General features: G+C 45.2%; 1 protein-coding gene across 3 annotated transcripts in view; it reads left to right on the top strand.

Annotated features, from left to right (window-relative positions):
• Nucleotides 1-23051, top strand: part of LOC144104954 (uncharacterized) — a 49809-nt gene that overhangs the window by 5469 nt on the left and 21289 nt on the right. Inside the window, exons 2-4 of one of the 3 annotated variants that reach the window (XM_077638183.1) lie at nucleotides 4932-5091; nucleotides 6907-7009; nucleotides 22643-22795. In XM_077638183.1, coding sequence (XP_077494309.1) covers nucleotides 4932-5091; nucleotides 6907-7009; nucleotides 22643-22795 — 416 coding nt within the window. Of the gene's footprint in view, nucleotides 1-4931; nucleotides 5092-6906; nucleotides 7010-22606; nucleotides 22796-23051 lie in introns of all 3 variants that reach the window. The other 2 variants (XM_077638182.1, XM_077638184.1) reach the window with 2 other exon arrangements.

Here is a 23051-nt window from a genome sequence, read left to right as displayed (position 1 = left end):
GTGGCACTGCATTCAGGCCTGGTTATTTGTTTATATCAAACGAATCTGAACACCGCTTGAAGATCCCGTGCATAAGTATAGAACTGCAGTTTTCATTTACCAAACAACGCACCACATACCTGCAAGTAGCGCTTTTCCTAACGGCACTCTTCAAACAATTTTCGCAAGCAGAGGTAGGTCACGTGTGTGGCCTTGGACATCTGCCAGCAGCGCTAGCACTGTGAAACCACATGACAAGGTGAACATGCGATGTGCGGGAGGATGGCCTTCTTTCACTTCTACACGCTTTCCATGCCACATCGTTGTCATGCGGTGATGCCAACCTAAGAAGCCTATCCGCTGTCCTCACCTGGCATGCTTCACTGCCGAAAGTGTTGCGAAAACCAACTGTATCTGAACAGTAATGAGATTATTTTATTTACGGTATGTTTTTTTTTTACATTCTTATAGTATCTTTCGATAGGCAGTGGCTAGCTGTGGGTTCAATGGGAAGTGTGTTATTTTGGGATCGCCTTCGAGTTCAATATGTACAGATTGGACTGTATACTTGGTGACAACTTTTTTTTAGCAATGAAGACAAAGGTACATAGGTGGAGCGTCTGTCTCTCTGTCAGTTTGCCTGTAGGCCTCCTGGCATGTTGCTTGTTGCGTGGCTGCTTCATTTCATCAATGGTATAAGTTGGCACCATTTTGGAATTTTCATGTAACCAGACGCACACAAAAAATGGGTTGTAGTCAAAAAAAGGCGTTTTTGTCATGGCTGTCCTAGCGTTGAAAATGTGCACTTACGTTTGAAATATGAACTATGCCATGTGACAAGGGTATAACAAGCATTACTAGTACACTGTGTGTTAAAAGAAGAAATTTAATAAGGACTATAGACACCAAGGTTTTGCTTTCACGTTTTCCTACTTCAAATGATGCATTAAACATGGTTGACCCCTTTATATTTACCGCCGACCATTAAATAATTTGTCATTTAATTTTTTCTTGATGCTGCTTTGGTCTCGGTTTCATCAAATGAGCAATGGCTGTGATGTGTGAGACTTGTGTAGGCGATTTAAAGCATGGAAACAAAACGGCAATATAACTGCTGATATGTCGTTTGTTGTCTCTGTTTAGACCAACGCTTAACCTGGAATAACTATGTGGAACACTTGCGCAAAAGGATACGAAATATGGCGGCTTTAATTTACAACCTGCAAGGGAAACGTCCTCTTGACTGAAGAATTACAATATATAAAGCATTAGTGGAGTCTGTTTTATGCTATGGAATCACCTTGTATGGTGCAATCCACTTATAACAGTATCGAGAAAACCGGAAAATCTGATCATTATAACCGATTGTCGTTATATCTGGACTGGCAATGAAAAGCAAACAAAACACACCCATATATTCCCCCATGCATGCAGGTATTACCTCATGCATGTAGCCACCGCCACCGGTGCTCCTGTCAAGGGCGCAACAGCGTCTTGGCGCCCTGCCAAGTTCGCCAAGCAAGCCACCCCCATCCCCTCCGGAGCTCCCTTCAAAAGATAAACCGTGGCCTCCTGTATACCTCAGTGCCTGTCAGCCCAACGTGATAACAATGGTGCGGCGCTGTCGCAGATGTTGCAGGGCGCCGCCGTTCTCACTGACATAAGTGTCGGGGCCACTGCGGTGACGAGTGTGCTGGCTAGACGCGGCATTGCTATTTGCCACATGCGGATTATTTGTTATAAATCTGTATTACATCTTTCTGTTATACTTGAAAGGCGGACGTATCCTTAGTGCATAAGAGCCAATTAGCGCATTTGTTTCCGACGCTTGTGAAATTTTTGACATGTGCAATTTCCTTAATTGCACAGAACGCTACATGATTCATCAACAGTGTTCTGCCTGTTCTGCACAGATAGCTAGAATAAATGAGTATTCATAATACACTTGTGTAATACAGAATTCAGTAGAAGTATTATTTACAAGTTTCAAATCGAAAGCAGCTGCTCTACAGTTTCATGCATTTCCGCGAAAGAGGTTTCTGGCTGAATGGCTTGTACAAGTCATTTTTGTCCATTACTGCACTGGCATAGTTCACTAGCAGTGGCCTGATGAACCTGGTGGTCATGAGTTCAGCCAAAGTTTCAGCTGGCACTGCTGCCTCTGTCCAGGCCTTCAATGGCTTCTGAAGTTGTGGCTTCTCTTTTAAAGCTGCTTCAACAGCAATGTTCCTAAAGTGTACACCAGCTGATCCAATGGTTAAAGTAGTCCACCTCTGTCCTGCAGCCGAGTAAACTGCTGAAGTGGCTGATTAGTGGGTGGCTCTGTAGTAAGCGCACAGCATTTCTCACAATCTATATATGCTCATTTACTACATGAGCTATGTACCTGCCTACATATACTCCATAGCAGGCAACTGCAATGTAGGGAGAGCTGCAGGGACACTCTGTACATTTAAGCACACACAGCACAGCTGCCGCTGGCAGCTCATCAGTGCTCTCAGATGCCCGTGGCATTTGCAGCCGTAAGTGCTTTGCTGTGCTCCTCATCTTCTTCACGGTGTAGCACATTGCTGTATTCCGAGGCCGCTGCGATACCAGCATTCAAGGTTTTCTGCAGACCCGACAGTAATTAGTGCAGCGCACATCCAGTTGATCATTGCGGCACAGTGACTGCCTCAAACTTCCAAATAAAGGCTCAGTAGGGTCACTGCTGAATTTTCTAGTGAGAAAAGAACTTTTGCTCGACTAATAAGTAGCGAATGCAGGCAGCAGTTGAGTATGTTGTCAGCATGAGGGCTTCATAAGTTTTAGCTGTCAAAAAGCCACGTGCATCAAAAAGCCACGTGCATAACTCACATCTTTCTTTACTTCATTGATATACAGCGGAAAGGTCACTTCCAGCCATTCAAGCCTGCCATCGTTTGCATCACCAAAGTGCCTGACATCAGGGCACCTTTGCTCAATATGTCGCTGCTTGTTGTCCCGCATACCCAAATGAAGGATGACAAATGTGTCCTGCTTGTTCTTTTAAAAAACTGAGGGCAGAGGTAACATTAGGTGAAAGCACCTCCACTGCTCTCCTCACGTTAATTTCTCAGTGTTGTTGGGAAACACGTTTCCTAGTTAAATTCATCACTGGCTTTACTACCCTTTCCTTTTGCATTTCATATAGCTTCTTCAAGCGAGAAGATATCTCTCTCCAAAAGCAGCAAGAGAAGCGCGGAGACGTCAAAGCAGGAAGCAATGGTGGTGCACGAAACACCAAAAGCATGACAGAATGCCAAACGCGACTGCCTGCGACACTACGCACACTACATCGCTGTCACCATCTCTCGGCAGGTAGTGGCGCAATCTCTCTCTGGTGGAGGGGGGCAACGACCACCACGGAGTCCGCTGTTGCCAGGCAGAAAAGTATACTGGAGGCTATGAATAAACACGCTGTGGTGTTATTGGCGCACAGTATCTTGGCACGCTGCCAAGGACTGCACTGCGGACAGCGCGAAAAGGGGGAGCGTGCAAAAAAAGTGATCGCTTAAAAAAACAAATTCTCAACCACCTCGGGTGGAAACTACGCTTGTGTGAGACAGCGTTGCGCGGCAGTGGCCAAGCAATACTTTAAAGTATTCTATTTTTTATCAAACTTTCAGACAAATTTTAGTCATTAAACACCATCTGGGTGGCCAGAGTCCTATTGTTGTATCTGTTATTTCGCTGATAATTGTATCGTTTTATGTGGTTTATTTTTACATAGGGGCAATGGGAGAATTGATGAATCTAAAGAATTTGATTGTTACAAGTGGTATATCATTATATATGGGGTCGTTATAAGTGGATTACAATGTATGGCGCATGCTCAGAATACAAAATGCAAATGATTAGCATGCTCATAAAAAAAAATAGTAAAGAGTATAAATTATGGCACAGACTTACACACGACCCCTACAAAAGAAAAGTACTCCAAACTAGGCTTTGGTTTTCCTTTCGTTGCGAAACTATTTCTCGAGTGATTTCAGAATACCTGTACACAAAGATGCCACTCTCAGGAAAACAGAAAGGTACATTAAACCAAGAGCTTTCACAAACTATGGGAAAAAGACTAGGAGCTATTATGTTCCTACGGTATTTAATGAGCTTAATTACAATTATGCAATATTGAAAAAAAGGAGAACAATTATGAAAAGCATTAGGAAGTGACACTTAGCAACAATGCAAGACTGAAGTTTCTATGTGCCGTTGCAGGTCTGAACCGTTGTGTGTGTGTGTGTGTTTTTTTTATACCTCATGTGTCTGGCCGCCTTCTCTGTGCTAGTTGAGTATTACTGGTCTTTTCCTTGATCTGATTTTTATTTCTGGGCAGGACACTTCTGCTGTCTGATCATTCCATTATATAAAATTGCAGTTTTACTGATGATGTATCCATCGTCTGCCAGGTCAGCCAACAAGCGCTATGTGCTTAGGCTGACCAGCTGACTTCTGTTTATGGAATTGTATTGTATTGTATTGTCATTCCAGCTCTTGAAGGAGGCTGGTTTAAGTGTTGTAGTGAATTAAAACTACACATCAGCGTTTACATTGCAGTTTGTTTTCTGTCTCACATGATTTAAACACCAACTACCCGTTACTCACAGCCATCGTTCGGGTGATGAAACCGAAACCACAAGAGCATGAGAGAAGAAATTCATTAATAAATTGTTTAGCTGTCATAAGCACGCACCATGCTGTGATCCATGTGTTCTAATGCCTAATGCATCAAAAGCAGAAAACATGCAACCAAAATTGGGTGGACTGTATTCCATTGCGTGGAACGAAAGGGCGTTTTTAGTCTGTGTGTGTTGCTAAGCAAAGTTGCCGCGGAGTACGGGTGGTGCTTGTATGCACCACAGCAGATCGAGTGGTTCCAAATGGGAACAGTGGTGCTATGACGCTCAGATGTGCTACCGCACGGTGTGCAGGGAGGAGAGCAGGCAGCCTCCGCGGCCCCCTCCACTGCCTCCACCTCCGCGCCCTCCTACTGATCAGATCCTGCTGTTGCTGAAGCAGGATGGCACTCCGGCCATCAACACCCAGGGACGCATCCTGCTGCCCCGGCCAGGACCTGCACCACAGCATCAGGTGATTCACCACCAATGGTCTGAGCTGCGAGGAAATCAAATGCAAGCCCACAGACACATGCTAGGGTCCAGTACCTTGTTTAGGAGGATGCAGAAAAGATTTTTTCTTAATGTAGTTACATCAGATTTTTTAGCATATCATAAATACTTTTATGACCACTCTCACAAAATTTCTCTGCTGCATCTCCAGAAAATTGTTTTCAAATATATATTTTTTCTCTCAATCTTGTGAAAAGGCTGCAGATTTAAGAAAATGTGGCAGAAGGCTGGTTCAACATTCACTGCGTTTCTACTGCCGCGCTTCAGGTCGAGATGTTATGCGACTTTTTTTTTTTCAGAAAGCACAAATTTTGGTTTTGAATTTTTTATGCATCTAGAGTAAGAAGAAAATTTCATGCAAGAAATTTGAAATTCACAATTTGAAAACAAAGAATTTTTTGACCTGCAACAAACAAATGGGGTCAAAATAGATAAAACAGTTGTGGAGAAAGCTGTTGCACAAGGCGAGTATCCAGGCAGGAAACCGTTTAGGAAACAGTTTTTTTGGACTACTTCCCGGCTGATTTTCAGCAATGAAACTTAGGGACAGCATAAAAAGTAGATGTACAAGTGGGTACAGCCGTATTCAGAAATCAATTTCTTGCTCACTTTTGGGCACTTTCAGGATTTTTAATTCTGCAGTGAATTTTTGCCTAAATTCTTGCTCACCACACACTGGGTCTCTGTGCAAACAAAGTAATTCATTTTTAATGCTCCCTTTTCTGCCTTGTAAAGTGTGCCTCCTTGCTTCACCAAAGTACTGTTACCATGTCATAATTTGTGCAAAGGCGACTGCCGCGAAAAGACGGAGACAAACACACAAGACAGGACTGGTGCCAGCTTCCAACTGTGTTTATTATTCAAAAAAGCCACTTCATAACCGCACGAGCCAAAGATACATGCAAAAAGATGCAAGCAAAAAGGAAAAAAAATCTGGCTTAACAAAAGACAGCCTGCCAAAATGACAGAAGCAGTGATTACAATACTGGCAGTAATCAGCTAAGAAAACTTATTTCTTCTTCTGACAGTGACACAGACCGCTTGCTCATGCACATAGGCCCCCTCTGCTTGATGTAATGTGCTTCAATTATTTCACGTTTTGATCTGTCTTTGAACCTCGCAATGAATCTTGTGTCTTCAACACTCGGACGTCATTTGCAGCTTTTGCAGTGAGTGGCCTAGCAACCACCGTAACCATTTTTTATCGTAATCTTTTGCTGCTTTACTCGTTCTTGCTTGTCGCTTTTGCTTCTGCTTTTGTTAAAAGAGACGGGAAGCGGGCAGAATGCGTGAGAGAACAAATGCGTGTTAATGACCTCCTAGTCGAAATCAACAGGAAGAAATGTGCTTGGGCAGGGCATGTAATGCGATGGCAAGATAACCGCTGGTCCTCAAGGGTAACGGAGTGGATTCCAAGAGAAGGTAAGCATAGTGGGGGGCGGCAGAATGTTTGGCTGGCGGATGAGATTAGGAAGTTTGCAGGCATAGGGTGGGCGCAGCTGGCACAGGACAGGCTTAATTGGAGGGACATGGGAAAGGCCATTGCCCTGCAGTGGTTGTAGTCAGGCTGATGATGATGATGGTTGTACCGAAATACTTCATATGACCAATTATGTGTGTTCTAACTGGGTGTGACTGTGGGCAATTGTGTATAAGCAGGAAGGAAGTATAGTTGATAGGGCAGAGTGGAGGTGACCAGCCTTCGTCCTTGTCTGAGTGGTGGCTTTTGTGGGGTGAGGACGATGACACGGGGATGTTCTCTGTGGTGGTGTTCCAGGTCCTGCTGCACATGGGTGCCCCTGGTGAACCGCCCACAATGTTCATGGCCACCGCAGACTGCCCTCCGCCACGGGCCGTCCACAAGGAAGTCACCACAGCACGTAAGCTGATGCTGCCCCACCGCTTCTCGTGCAGTGTCATCTTCATCATCAGCCTGACTACGCCCACTGCAGGGCAAAGGCCTCCCCCATGTATCTCCAATTAACCCTGTCCTGTGCCAGCTGTGGCTACCCTGTCCCTGTAAACGTCACAATCTCATCCGCGCACTTAACTTTCTGCTGCCCCTTGCTACACTTGCCTTCCCTTGGAATCCAGTCTGTTACCTTAAATGACCATCGGTTATCTTGCCCTCACATTACATGCCCTACCCAAGCCCATTTCTTCCTCAGTTTCAACTATAATGTCTTTAACTTTCATTTGTTCCCTGAACCACTCTGCCCACATCTGGTCTCTTAATGTTACACCTATCATTTTTTCTTTCCATGGCTCGCTGTGTTGTCCTTAACTTAAGCTGAACCCTTTTAGCCTCCACATTTCTGCCCCGTAGGTGAGTACCGTTAAGATACAGCTGTTGTACACTTTTCTCCTGAGGGATATTTATTTATTTATTTATTTACAGAATACTGCAGGCCCTTCTGGGCCCTAGCAGGAGGGGCAATACAGTGCAACATGAATATACAAAAAAACACTGAAAGAAAATTTGAAACACAAAGCAAAATAAGTTTGATGGCATCAATCTTCTATTTTTTCAATGGAATCTATGTCACATAGTGCTGTTAAAGGTAAAGTATTCCATTCAGTTACGGTGCGAGGGAAGAAGGAGTATTTAAATAGGTTAGTTCTGGCGGTGCATGGAGTTAGTGAATCAGAGTGGCGATGTCTTGTTGGTCGTGGAGCGGAAAATGGCTTAACGTAGGGATCCGGGCACATTGACAACTTGTTATGTTTGAGAAGGAAAAGAAATTTTAATCTGAGAATTTTACATCGTACCTGCAATGTTTGAATTCGGTGTGCTCGCATTATGGCAGTAGGTGAATCGGTTGAACGGTATTTTGAAAAGATGAATCGAATGGCCTTGCGCTGGATCATTTCAAGCGCTTGAAGGTTAGTTTTAGTAAATGGGTCCCAGACAATGCAAGCGTATTCTAACTTGGGTCTGATTAATGATGAATAGGCTAAAAATTTCAAGTCTGCAGGAGCATGCTTCAATTTGTGCTTGAGGACACAAAGTTTACGAAAACCTGATGCACATACGTTACCTATATGTTTGTTCCAGCTTAGATTATTAGTTATCGTCACGCCAAGATATTTATATTCAGTTACCTCCGAAAGTGGAAATGATGGAAGAGCGTAAGGGTATAAAAGGCTGTTTTTTTTTTTTGGTTAATCTCATAAATACAGTTTTCTGAGCGTTAAGTTTCATGTCCCACTGGTTGCACCAATCCAAAATATTCTTTAGGTTTAAATTGAGTAATAGTTGGTCTTCACGACAAGTAATTACATTAAACAAAACACAGTCATCTGCAAATAGCCGGATTTGAACGGCATGAGTAACTACTTTTACAATGTCATTCACATATATTAAATATAACAGGGGACCGAGGACACTTCCTTGGGGAACACCAGAAGAGACAGGCAGGCTGTTTGAATAATGGTCGTCAATACTAACAAACTGCTGTCGGTTAGATAAGTAAGCTGAAACCCAGTTAACTATAAAGTTAGGAAGACCAACTTGTTTAAGCTTGTCAATTAATTTAGAATGGGAGACGAGGTAAATGCTTTACTAAAATCCATAAAAATAATATCAGCCTGGCCGGATTTATCAAGTACAGATGCAAAACTATGAACAACCGATGTTAGTTGAGTTACAGTAGAAAAGCCCTTCCTAAACCCGTGTTGAACGTTAGAAAGGATATTGTTATCGTCAAGAAAACCGATGATGTACTTGGCGATTATGTGTTCTAATAAATTTGCAACAGGTTGAAGGGAGAGAGATGGGACGATAATTTGATATCAGTGATGCGTCCCCTTTCTTTAGAACAGGAACAACACGTGCAGTTTTCCACTCTGAAGGAATCACAGCTGATGAAAGAGATGCGCAAAAAATAACAGCCAGAAACTGGGAAAGCTTTTCGGCATACCGGCGCAAGAAAGCGTTTGGAATTTTATCAGGGCCTGGCGATGCTTTAGTTTTCAGGTTTAGCAGCAATTCAACAATGCCAGGTCTTGATATCATAATAGAAGGCATAGTGGAGGGCGTTTCAAAAGAATAATGTTCACCACTTGCAATAGCAAAGACACTGTGGAAGTAGCGGTTAAATTGCGTAGCAATATCATTTTTATCTGTGAGAGGTTTGCCGTCGTGCATTATTCAGTCAATAGGTTTTTTCTTTTGACATAAGTGGTTCCAAAATTTTTCAGGTGAAGCTCGAATGAAATTAGGCAGTCTGTATTCGAAGTAATGACGTTTAGCGGACCTCAGAGCTGCATTAAGGGATATTTGAAAAGACTGAATAATGAAACGACTGGCGCCTCCACGCTTCAAACGTTTCACTTTTCTTTTCAATTGCAGGACTTCACGTGTGATCCAGGGAGAAGCTTTGCGAGATTTTATTATTTTATTAGGGACGAAGTTCTCAAGGCAGTGAGTGCACAGTGTTTTAAATTTATTCCATAGCTCATCAGCATTACTGCCTTGGAAACTGCTGAGGCAAAAATCTAAATAATCCAACACGCTCTCATCTTTCTCACGCGAGAAGTCCTTTACATAGCACACTTTGGCCACAGGCTTTTTGCAAACAATATGGACAGGGAAGGAACAATATACCAAATCATGATCGGAAATTCCCTGCTCAATTGAAACATGGTAGTCACTAATAGATCGGCTTACAAAGATAAGGTCAAGTAGAGAAGAAGTACAACCATGTACACGTGTTGGCTGCCTCACTACTTGCTGCAAGTCACGTCTCAACATAATATTAAATATGTGCTCTTCATGAGCAGCATGATCGGGATTGAGAAAGGGCTTGTCCCAGTTAGTTGATGGAAGGTTTAAATCACCAATTAATAAGATTCTGTCATGATGAAAATCATTCATGAAATCAGACAGTTCACGTAGAAACTGCGGAGGGGAATTGGGAGCTCTGTAATCTGCAATTACTAGAAAGGACCGCCCAAAACAAGAAAGATTTAACGCAAGGCTTTCATGGCTTTCAATTTGAGTTAGGAAAGAAGTGTCGATGCCATGTTTTACGAGTACGGCAACACCGCCTCCTCTGGTAGATCTGTCCCGACGGAACACCCGGTAAAGGGGAGGGAAAACATCTTCATCATTAATTCCTTCGTGCAGCCAAGTCTCTGTGATTACAACAATGTGTGGCTGATACCCTAGAATTATGGATTCAAGATGATCGCTTTTATTTACCACGCTGCGCGCATTTATGTTTAGAAGCCTGAGTTCCTTGATAAGCGGTGATGCGAGTCACTCTTTACTCTGCTCATTTCGTATCTTGATTCTGCAATTGTTGGCCTCATCCCACGCAAAAATCTGCCCGTCCATTTTTAGTTTATCATGCACCAGAATAGGCTTCTTGCCTTGATCCCTATCGATTTTTGTACTGTCCCATAAGAGTTTCCTTATTCTGAGCGTGTCACGCGAATAGTCATTTTGTACCGAATATTTGGTTCCTTTAAGCTTGCGGACATTCCGCATTACTTCTTTTTTTTCATTAAAGTCCTGGAAGAACAAAATGATGGGTCGCTTTTTTTCAGCTTTGCCAATACGGTGGATTCTGGCGACTGAGTTGCATGTCACACCAAGCTTCTCTTGAAAAACCTCAGAAATGACTTTCTTCCTAAGTACAGATTCTGTTTCATCGCTGGCTTCATCTACCCCAAACACAACTAAGTTGGAACGCCTACTTCTGTCCTCCAAGTCAATAATTTTTTCGCGTAGGAAGGTGACTGTTCTTTCCAGGTTTTCTACACGGGTTGATTGGTCTTTTAATAGATTGAGCTGTTGGGTGAATTCGCAGCATATTTTTTCCATCTTCGCGTTATGCGTCCTTAATGCTGCCATTTCGTCTGTCAATTTTTGCTGTCCCAGAATCAGTTGCTTCAACATCTCTTGCGCGCTCATACTGTCAGAGTCTGTCTCGGGGCCAGGATTCAGTTCGACGTCACCACACAACATCAACTCGCACATCAGATATACATCACATGCGATACGAATGCACTGCTGGGGGCAAGGCAGAACCAGGATACCACGACAATCACTTTTAAACGTACAATAATAGGCACCAACCCGGGTTAGACAGAGGAAGGGTGCGTAAGGCCACATGCCGCTGCCTGGTCTGCCGAGCCTGGTCTGCCATTCGTGATCTGAGAAAACCTGCCATATGCGCTCCACCCAGTTTTATTCTTTACTTATTTCACTCTCACGATCCGTATGTGCGGTCACTACCTGCTGTAAGCACACTTATTCTCTTACCACTTCAAGCACTCCACTAACAATTCTAAACTACTGTTCCCTTCCAAGACTGTTAAACATTACTTTGGTTTTCTGTACATTAATTTTTAGACCCACTGTTCTGGTCTGCTTGTCTAACCCATTGATCATGCTTTGCAGTTCATGCCCTGAATTACTTAAAGTAGCAAGGTGACATCATCAGCAAGTCACAGATTGCTAAGGCATTTTTAATTAACTATTATCCCCAACTGTTCCCAATCCAAGTCACTTCCAGGTGCAGAACAATAATAAGAGCTAAATGGCTGTCGTCAAGGGATAATGAAGTGAACAAAAGTGGTTATGCCAATCATCGAGAAATGGAAGTCTTGTAGGCATCAAGAATGGTTGGTTGAAGTAATTTTGTGCTGCCATCATATTGGACACGCTCATCTCACACCCATTTTCATACTTGTGAAAAAAAAAAAAAGACCTGTACAGTAACAGCTCGTTAATTCTAATTTGAAGGGACTGAAAAAAATCTTAGAATTGTCCAAAGTTCTAATTATCTAATGGCTTCAGCACACTGTCGGGAACTGCTTGCATCATGGTAAATTTATTTGGTGAGAGATTGGGCAATGGGTGCCTTCTTTTGAGATCAGAATGGCATGGCAGCGTCTCACGATTCCATCAATGCTTTATAGCTTGCATGCTGTCTGGAGTGTTGAAACAGAACTGCTCTAAAATTGCAAGGGGCCTCCCTGGCATCCTTCACTGTGCGAGGCAGCAGCTGTGGAGCTCACATGGGGTACTGTCATGTGTGAGAAGGCTTCATCGCACTAAGTGCGGACGACATGTGATGAGCGCGCAGTTTTGGCACACTGGAAGAATGAAACCATGCAGATAGAAGCAAAGGAAACGCTCAATAGTGGAGAAGCGGGGTGAAGGAAAAAAAAACTGGCCATTCGTCTGTTGGCTGGCTTATTGCTGCCCGGTTGAGCCGCTGTCGCTGTAGGCTGGCTTGAAGCTCAGAAAGTGAAAAGAAAGCTAAGGGGTCGGACCGTTCTTGGAGACGGGTCTGTCCATTCATCGTCACTTCTACCATTGCACGCTATTGTTGGAAGTGCACGGGCCACGAGCGACTCTGCCGCATGGAATTCAGGTTTTGAGTAGGGCTGTTCCCACAATCTCTTGCTCCACTGGTCATACCTGGACACGGCCTCTCTTTGGGAGCTCGTTTAAATTAACCGGTTCGAGACTCATAGCGATAAAGTTCAATTGAAGTCAGTGCCTGTGTTGTCCAAGTCTCCCTTGTGTCCGTCTGTGCTTTACTGTTATGGATCATGAATAGAATACCATAGACTTACATGGGTGTTGGTCAAGACTGAGCAGGCAGTTCGAATTATCCGGATCAAATTAATGAGTTTTACTGTATGTGAATCACATGGAGATGAGCTAACAGTCAACATCCAACTTTTGTGTGCAGAACTTGAGAGACTATGATGAAAAAAAAAAACGTTTCACGAGATTTTATAATGAACAGATCCCATTCCACCCTAGCTTACTGCAAAGAAAAAATGCCCTCGTTGAATTTTCATGCGTTTGTGTTTTTTCAAAAGAAGCAAACATTCTTACCTACGGTAACTTGGACATTTTAAGAAAGCTTTTAGATCTTCAACACAGCAACAGATTTCGTGCTGTGGTTTTTCCCTTAGTTGGTTATGTGCTGTAAAAACCCCCAAAACAAACAGACTGCTGTGTTGGTAAGTGCACACTTTGGAGGAGTAGGGACACCCCAAACTGTTGGCTGCCTGCGTGTTTTGTTATTTGGAAGGATGCCTTAAAGCATACATAGACTACTCCTTGGAATTACCTGTGCTTAGTAAATAATTTATTTGTCACTTTCTTCTCCCGTGTGGAAACAACAGCCACCCTTTGGCTGTTGTTTCATATCATACGGATGGATATACTGTATTTACTAGCATATACCCTGCACCAAAATTTGAAAGAACACGTCTAAAAAGTGGGGGTGTGGGTTATCTGCAAATGTTTTCTTTGGGTGGGGGGTCGTCGGCTTCACAGCACACAATATACACGTGTTCACACGTTATACCATAGCGACCAGCCATTCTCCCGAAATCATATCTTTCCTGCACCCCTTTGCTCAGCTCGCCTGGATCATGCGCATAAAGTCCGCCTGATCTTCGCTCGCACACTAAAATATCAGAAGTCACTGCTGGTATTGCCAAGAAGTGAATGGAACGCACTGCCATCCAGCATAGTCAGCCATACTGAACCATCGCGTTTTCAAGCAGCTTTACGAACACTGTTGAACACAGAAAATGCGTCATACAGTGCTTGACTCCTGTGTAAGTTATGAATGCCGTTACATTTTGCCGGTAGCTTTTGTAGCGATAGCTACATTATGCTAGCATTTCGAGCCTTCAGCGTGGCGGTGGTCACGTGGTTGATCATGTGGTGCGGAGCAGCTGCCAGTAGCGCGGTACGCCGGCGAAACCAAGTTGGGGGGGAGTGGAGAGGGAAAGAGAGTGAATCATGTTCAGGGACAAAGAAACGCCCAGCGAAACGGAATGCTGAAAGACTGACTTTGCAATTCGACTGAGCGAGTTCCACTCGGCCAGCTGTAGCTATCACATCAATCCAAGTTTAACCAGAGCTAACCTACAGCCATTTTTGTAGTGATAGCTACATTACGGTAGCATTTCGAGCCTTCAGCGTGGCGGTGGTGGCGGCGTCACCCTTTGGCAGCGCTGCTACCGTGTGACTGCGCGCCGCCACGCTGTCACGTGGTTGGTCGCATGGTGCGGAGCAGCTGCCGGCGGCGCAGCGCTGTGGATGATCACGTGGTTGGTCACGTGACCAAGTTCTACTCGGCCAGCTGTAGCTATTGCTTCACTCCAGGTTTCACCAGAGCTTAACCACAGCCAATTTTTTGCTTATGTTCTGTTGTTCCTGTGCTATGCTGAAGAATGTCTGAGCTTGTTTTGTATACCAACATGTTTTCACAGTTCTTGAATCTTCTCTTATGCCAGAATGTTAACTCAATTTTGCGTGCTGTACATTTTCTATCATTTGTTATCGGTTGCTGCTTCGTTGATACATTCCCCCCTATGTAGTACCCAGGTCTGGGCCTTTAGGGTAAATAAATATAGTAGAATCTCGGTGATATGAATTTGTATCATCCAAATGAACAAAATTCTTATGCAGAAGCATGAAAAACACATTCACACAGATCTCTTTATGGCCGACAGGATTTATTCGCTGCTGTGGAGCCATAGCTCACTACTCGCGGTGCATACTAAGTGGTTAGCAATCGTGACATCGGCGATGTGTGGGCAGCGCTTAGTGCTCGAGGGTGCAATCGCGGCTCGCGCATTCGTATCATCCGTAGAAGCAAGGGAGAGAGTTCGGAACATCCGAAATCACGCACATCGTACACAGTGCACTCTGGCTGGTGAATTTCGCGAATTCGTATCTTTGCGTAATTCGTATCAACCGGGTTCTTATCACCAAGATTCTACTCTAAATAAAAGCGTGGCGGCCTCCCCCGTGTAGTCCACCATCCCCATCGTCATCGACGCTTGTCAAGCCGATGAGGGGCCAACGAAAGGCACAGCCCCGCATTCACGGTCTGTTTATTCTTCCCCGTGCCACTGGCCACGTTTTCTTCAGCCAGTGTTGCTGAGCCTAGTGTCAGGCGCTGTTTCGTGTACTACACCCCAGTTTGCACTGTTTGCCTGCTTTGTTTTGGCATCATGAGTGCGACTCGGCGGCAGTGTTTCGCAACAAAAGAGAAGCTAAAGACTATAGCCTCTGCCGAAGAAATTGGTAACAGAGCTGCTGTGAGACGGCATGACGTCGACGAGTCGTGCATTCGCGACTGGAGGAAGAAAATTTGAGTATTGAAACAACGAACCGCGACAGGCGTGCATTTCTTGGTCCGAAGACTGGCGCATACCCCCAGCTCGAGACGCAGCTTGCTAAGTTCATCGAGGAGCAGAGAAGTCATGGCGACCCTGTTTTGACTGAGATAGTGGAAATGGAAGCACCGAAGTTGGCCCAGGAAATGGACATTCCATGCAAGTTTCGTGCAAGCTGTGGATGGCTTAAACGCTTCATGCGAAGACATGGATATTCTATGCGGTGGCAAACAACCATGTTCCGCCGCCAGCTTCCTATGACTACAAGGAAAAATTGTGTAACTTTCAATGATATGTCATTGCACTTCGGAAGGAGCACAGCTATTTGCCGTCTCAGGTGGGAAATTCTGATCAGACACCTGTGTACTTTGAAATGCGGATGGACATGACCATGGAAAAAAAGGGTTCGAAATGAGCGTGCTGACCCTCAGAAATGCCAAGCAGTCATGTTATGTGCTTTGGCTGAGGGCACGAAACTACGCCCGGATGTGATTTTCAAACGCAAGATGCTACCTAACACACCACTGCCCCCAAGAATCGTTGTGCATGTAGAAGAAAACTCCTGGGCGATGTGTGGCCTAGTCAGCGACTAATGTCGAGTGATCTGGGAATGAAGACCTGGTGCCTTGCTGGCACGCCGGTCGATTCTCGTACTGGATTCCTACCGAGGCCACTGCACTGATGCGGTGAAAGCTCGCCTTGCAGAGACTGGCACTCACCTCATTATAATACCTGGTGGCATGATGTCCATGCTACAGCCACTCGACATGTGCCTGATTAAGCCGTTCAAGGCATACGTGAAGCGGCTGTACGCCCAGTGGATGGCCGATGGCCTTGACGCCCTGTACGCCCTCGCACCGACGGGACGCGTGTGAAGGCCCGATATTTCATTGCTGTGCCAGTGGACCATGGATGTGTGGAAAGCGATACCAGCCGACTTAGTGCGTAAAAGCTTTAAAAAATGTGTTATCAGTAACAGTTTGGTTAGTTCTGAGGACAACTACGTCTCTGAGAGTGGTGGCAGCCTCGGATGGCAGCAGGGATAGCGGTGATAATTCAGAATCGGATAAACAGTGACGTGGTGGCGGTCGTTCGAATAGATGTTCTGAAAACGAAATGATCACTAAGTGTGCAGCTGCATCTTTCTAGCGCTCATTTTTTTTTCTTCAAGTCAACATGCGGGTTATGCGCGAGGTTTTTTTTATTCATGAAGTTCAAAGTTAGGGGCGCAAGTTATACGCGAGTAAATACGAACAGTCACAAAAAAATCTTTTTTTTGTCCCTGTATAATGAACCCTCCCCCAAATCGATGTCAGCATTTCTCTAAAAAAAAAGTGGGTTCATTACACGAGCAAATACGGTACTTTCTCAGTTGCTTCTGGTAGATTACATAACTGGTCTGAACAGCCAAATACACCATACTGTGAATAATTCTTTGCGCACTTCCGGATTTCTCAGCCGGTTAGTGGTCAGGCTATGTCTAAAGTGCCAGGCCCAGAGTCTTCTAAAATTGAGTGTACTGTATTTACTCGCATAATTTCCGCACTTTTTTTTTTTTTTGAAAATTAAGGCTTCAAAAGGGGGTGTGCAAATTACGTGGAGATTTTGCAGAGACGCGCTAAATACTCATCTACAAAGGTCATAATGCGCAATATGTAAACAGTTAAAAATAGATATAAAGAAGTTGCAAAAAATGTCCGCGATTTTCCAGAGTGTGCAGTCATGCCGGCTCTGCCACTGGACTGGCCATGGAGGTACGTGCTTTTTCCCTCTCACCTTTAACTGTATTAGTGGCACCTGGTGTGACATTACAAAGTGAAAGCTGCAGAGACTGCTGCGTTTTAATAAATCAAGTATCGTACCACAACCGAAAGGTTTTTCTTTATTTTATGGAACACCTACTTACCTAGTCAGAGTCTCTATCGGAAAAATCTAACTGTGAGCCATACCTGACATTGTCATCACTGGCGTCCCAGATTTCATCATCCTCGGTTCCGTCGAGCACATTTGATAGTCCAGTTTTCTTAGAACTGTATTCCTCAACGTTGGGAGAGACCGTGCCCCATGCTGCTGAAACCCACTCGCAGACTGTCTCCAAAGGAGGCATCTTTATCCTACCACTGGAAGCGAGGCCATGTTCTCAGGTGACCATCCATTCCGCGTACAACTTTCACACCTTCTCTTTAAAAGGTTTGTTAACTGAAACATCCAAGGGCTGCAAGAGTGATGTTAGGACGTCCAGGATAACAGCCAGGTTCGTCTTCCATCTCCTGCAACTTCTGCTTCACACTGTTGACGAGGTGACCCTTGAAGCTGTCAACAACCAACATTGATGGCAGTCACAGCAGAACACCTGGTGTTTTCGCCACGTAGTGTCCAGCCAGTCAAGCTCTAATGCTTCATTTATCCATCCTTTTCGTGGACGCAGATATGAATGCATCCTTGCACCTTCACTTTCAGCAAGATCTTGTACTTGAAAATGACGAAGGGCGATAGTTCTCTCTGCTCAGCAGTCACTGCCAGCATCACTGTCCATCTTTGTTTTTCACATCCAGTTGTTTTTACCGCAACAGATAAGACCCCCTTTTTTGCACTGTTGTGACCTAAAAGATATGGGTTCAATCTCAACAGCAGCAGTCGCATTTTTATGGAGGCAAAATTCTAGAGGCCCGTGTACTGTACAATGTCAGTGCACGTTTAAAGATCCTCAGGTGGTCGAAATTATCCCGAGCCCTTCTCTACGGCGCCACTCATAGCCTGTGTCGCTTAGGGACGTTAAACGCCCATAAAGCAATAAACCAGCAATCACTTTTCGCCCTTAGTTCATAACACTGGCAGAGAGTCGTCCTTCATTTCATAGACAGGTTATGGCATCTCACGAAATGCATCACCCACCCTCTACTTGCCTTGAATGTCACAGCAGGGACCCCGTTCTCATGCACAATTTTTCTTGCCTTGATTTGAAGCATCTGGAGGACCGATGCTCCCAAACATACTGTAATAGTTTCTCTTCAACAGTGGGAAATCTTTTTTGCTTAGGTCCCCTAAACACTTGTCTTCTCATAGTTTGCATTTGTCAGATCAGACTTCTGCTTTCGCCAGTAGAGTACATGGCTCTCTTTCACTTTGTACTGCTTGGCAGGGCACGGTTCTGATTTTCCTTGGCAAGCTGTATCACAAGAAGTTTGAATTTTGTGGACAGTTATGATAGCCATCACAAAACGGCGCGATCGTTTGACCAAAACACAAACTACCGCACACTAAAGCACCAAAACCAATGAAGGTCGGCCATTGTGGAGCTGCTACACCCTACCTCGCACTTAGTTTTGGCTTGGCCTTGGCAGTGTGGTTTCAGATTCTAGGCCTAGCTTGATCATGAGGTCCCCTCGACGCTCACTCCTCATTTGCAGCCATATGTGGCGGGGGTTGACTGGGGGGGGAGGCAGGTTATAAGAAGAGGAGGAGGAGGAATGAAGCGTGCTTGTGGGAAGGCTGCCTTCGCAGTATATTTATACTCACTCAGGCCACATGGTAATGTTACCTAAAGCCGGATGTATGCGCATGCACACTTTCGCTTCATCCGCGCATGTTGATTGTACGCCCCCGTCTTCACCTGTTGACACCACAGTGCGAGCACGGCCTTGCCAGCGCAGTGAATTTTGGGTCCTGCGCCAACCTTTCCAAGCCTGGTACATGCCTGGTACCTGCGTACATGCTATTCGACTGCCGCAGCAGGGAGCGTCAAATATGCGAGTTAAGTTTTTTTCAGGAATCTCGGTAAAAATTTGGGGTGGCTCGAATTATGCGAGTAAATATGGTATTTGCAGTCCGAGCACGGCCTTGCCAGCGCAGTGAATTTTGGGTCCTGCGCCAACCTTTCCAAGCCTGGTACATGCCTGGTACCTGCGTACATGCTATTCGACTGCCGCAGCAGGGAGCGGCAAATATGCGAGTTAAGTTTTTTTCAGGAATCTCGGTAAAAATTTGGGGTGGCTCGAATTATGCGAGTAAATATGGTATTTGCAGTCTGCATCCCCCTCACAGCCAAACAGCAGTGCATGAATTGCAGTGCCCCGGAAACTTCAGTCTTCTTGCAATGCCATGGTCTTGTTCAAAAGAAGCGGCGAGAAAAAGATATTTTTCCTACAGTATATTTTCGTAACTAGTGAGCAGCTAGTTCCATCTGGCGTGAAAACTGCTATCTAAAAACTAGCAGCCAAGCATCTTGCGCCATTTGTTGCTGCGTATTTAAAGTGAAGGTGGCGAACCGCCATCATTGGAAGCGAATGGGTTAAAAAAGAAATGGTCCCAGAGACTGCCTCGCGGCACACCTACGAGATACAGTTCCTAATACTGATACACACCTTCCAATCACGCAAGTAGGTGTCAACAGTTGAGGCGTACTGCGGATGCCACAAGTACTTTGTTTCATCAGCAGAATTTCGTGCTTTAAAAAGTCGGACTTTGCTGTAATCTGTGAAAATACCGAGTGTAAGCTTGCTGCTCTGAGTATTTTTAATTATAAGCTGTTTCTGAGTTAGCAGCGCTGTTTTGCTTGATTTGCCTTGGTGAAAATCACGATAGTCTTGTTATAAGTTTTGTCTTGAAAAACATTTTTTTACACACACTACAGAGATTATACACGAAGCGGTGGCCAAGTGGTTGAGCATCCGCTTCACATGCGGGAGGTGCAGGGTTCGATTTCCAGTGCTGCCGGGTACCCACCGGTGATACAATGGGTACACGCTTTCCCCTGGTCTGGTGCGAGGCTTATTTAGGGTGAAATGCTTGGGAAATGGTTCTTTGACACCGCCTTGAGAACCACTCAGGCGCTAATATTATCTCTTCTAGGCCTTTACGAAGTACAGGTTATATAGATTTGGTCTGTAATTACTGACATCATTTGTATTATGGCCTTTAAAGATAGCTGATACTTTTGCTTTATTCATGGAACTTCGGAAACGGGCAGTCTCTAAAACGTTAAAAATTGGAGGGTACACTTAATATCCACCTGAAGGGTGTGATGTGATAGCTTGGTGGGTTAATGCCCATATGTGCAAAATTGGCCATTCTCTGCTTAATATTCATAGATCCCTGGGAGTCCTTATGTCACTCCTGACGCAGTGGTTAAGCGATGCGCCACTGCCCTGCAATGGGAGGTGCTGCGATCAGTGTGGGTTGTGCGACCCAGGTTTGTCTTCCTGAGCGACCAATCACTATTTACCTGCCACAATGCGCAATTCGCTCACTATCCGGTGGGCCAGTTGTGATAATGCCACAAGGCTACTCGACCTAGGCAGCCCACGTGCCTCCCAAGTTGCTTCTTTGGGGATTCTTAATGGATTTTTCACTCCGACAACGACGACGCCGGATTTTCTGCTACACGAGCTCCTTAATGCTCTGGCGTTAAAAATTAATGTGATGTGAGATAGGATAATGTCAGTGACTACAAACATGACTGGCTTTATCTGAAGACCATAGGCATCAGGTGAGTTTTTGGTTCCTTGAGGGTGTTCACAAATGTTCTGCGAACTTTTTGTTCATCAGTTGGCTCTAGAAATACCATGGTTTTACGTTTGGACGTAGGCATTGACTCAGTTTCATCGCTGGTTGGTTTCACCAGGTTTACAAAACGTGCATTGAAATGCTCAGGTAAGGCAACTCCCATAATGCATTTACCATCTGTTACTGTTTCAGTGATGCTTTGCATTACACTTTGCCTTTGAAGACGAAGTGTAATAACCTTTCATGTTTTCGCAGGACCGTTTCTTGAGGCATCAAATAGGAGGTTATCATAATAAGCAATTTTAGTGCACTAGAACGAAGATCCCCACTTACCAATTTCACCACTATCTGTCTGGCAACGCGGGTTCCTTGAAAAGAGCAACCTGGTCTCGCAAGCCCCACTGATGGGAGCACCTGCCATTCTAGGGCAGTTGTGCATCGCTTAACTGCTGCACCACTGCGCGAGAAGTGGTATGAGGACTTCCAGCGATCTATGAATGTTGAGTGGAGAATGACCAATTCCACATATATGGGCACTAATCTAATAATGCTATCACGTTATACACTTGAGGAAGAGCTTAAGTGTCCCCTAAGTTTTATAGTGTCACTTCAGTGCTGCTCAAGGAAGAGGACTAGGAAATGAGAGGTGTGGTACATGTCATGCAAAGGGATCAAGGGAGAGGGCGGTGAGTGTCACCCTACGCCTCTTGTGTGTTTTGACGAAGCAACTACTGGCAGCAACTGTGGGGGTTTCTGCTCACCCCTGTGTCGGGGCTCTTAACCTGTTGCCTTTCGCATAACCCCCCCCCCCCCCCCTCACTTGTGGCCTGGGTGGTGCTGTTTAGTATGGACAGCCCTGAAGCAGAAGACGTAGAGCTTAGAGTTTCTCAAAGTCACCCAGATGGAGAAGTGTGTTCTTGGCAGCACTTAAGGGGCCACCCAAAAACAACTTCATTCTCGCCAAACATCGATTGCATCGCTCTTTATGGCATTGTTGATGTTTGTCCGGCACCAAAAGATGCACCTATAGCTAAGAAAAATCAGATTTGGGAATGGAACGTCTTTTTTGTCCCTCAATTCAAACTTGTGACATCAAGAACAACAAGGACACCATGGTCACCGTTTGGAAGTAAATGGCGGTGTAGTATTCATGAGCTAAAAAAGCACTGCACAATTACGATGCTCGGTAAAGCGAAATTCAAGTGCAGCTGTTGAGGTACGTGAACCGACCTCAGCATATGCAGTGCAAAATGGCGGCTGCACCTAACCTCTGCATTGATGGGGGGGCCTCTGCTCGACTAAAGTGGTTTGCAGCAACCAGTGCAGAAGACAGAGATACCACCCACGCCTACCCTCTCTGTACTCTCCTCCTCCCTCTCCACCTCATGCTTCTTCCTCTTTGCTCCTCGCCCACAGTTCTTGTCCCCCACTGTCCTCCCTGTTCACTGTGCTGGACAAGGGACGAGGCCGACACTGAGCCCAGGAACGAGCACGTGAGAGCTTAACTCTATAACTGCCTCGGCTACACAGTTTGCTTACAAAAACAGCCAGTGGTGGGCAACACCTGTATTAATAAGATAGCAAGCTATTGTCACAAAACCACTCCACTGGATGCCACGAAATTCCGATTTCAAAATGGGATCCAAGTTGGCCCACTCCAGAATTTAGGACCCCAAGATTTGAGATGGCGGGAAAATCTGGAGTTGGGACCGAATTTTTCCCGGAAAAGTTGTATATATCGGCAGTGTGGTGGCAGCATGATGCGGAATGGTCCCCTAACGGATCGGGTTCTTTCGCCTGCTAAACAGTAACGGAGCGACGGTCACCTGCAAGTGGAACCACAGTTGCAGGGGTACCTGCGGAGACTCCGGGCCCATCTACTGGACCTACGATGCGACCACCCAAACGTCGGGGACGGCCTAGGAAACATGCTATCGTGGAAGGAGTCTCACAAGCTGCGATACGGAAACGTGCTCAACGTGCTTCCATGACTCAAGGTGAGCAGGCCAAAGAGACGGCTGCAAGTGTGAATCCAAGCAGTTGCTGAGACGAGCAAATCCAGAGCTAAGACATGAGGAAGCAGAAGAACATGTAGGCTGTGACGCATAGAGGACGGAGCAGCGGCAGCAAAGGAGAACGAATTGAGACGCCGTCATTAGGCCACGGAAGCAGAGGAGAGTAGGAGATTTAGAGAGGAGCATTTGTCTTCGACGGAAATGAATTGGGCTCCAGCAACCGCAAGCTGCTCTTGGT

This window comes from Amblyomma americanum, chromosome 9 (assembly GCF_052857255.1).
Source record: "Amblyomma americanum isolate KBUSLIRL-KWMA chromosome 9, ASM5285725v1, whole genome shotgun sequence".
Lineage (NCBI taxonomy): Eukaryota > Metazoa > Arthropoda > Arachnida > Ixodida > Ixodidae > Amblyomma > Amblyomma americanum.
The sequence above is the reverse complement of the archived record's forward strand: the minus strand, read 5'-3'. Positions and strand labels throughout refer to the sequence as shown.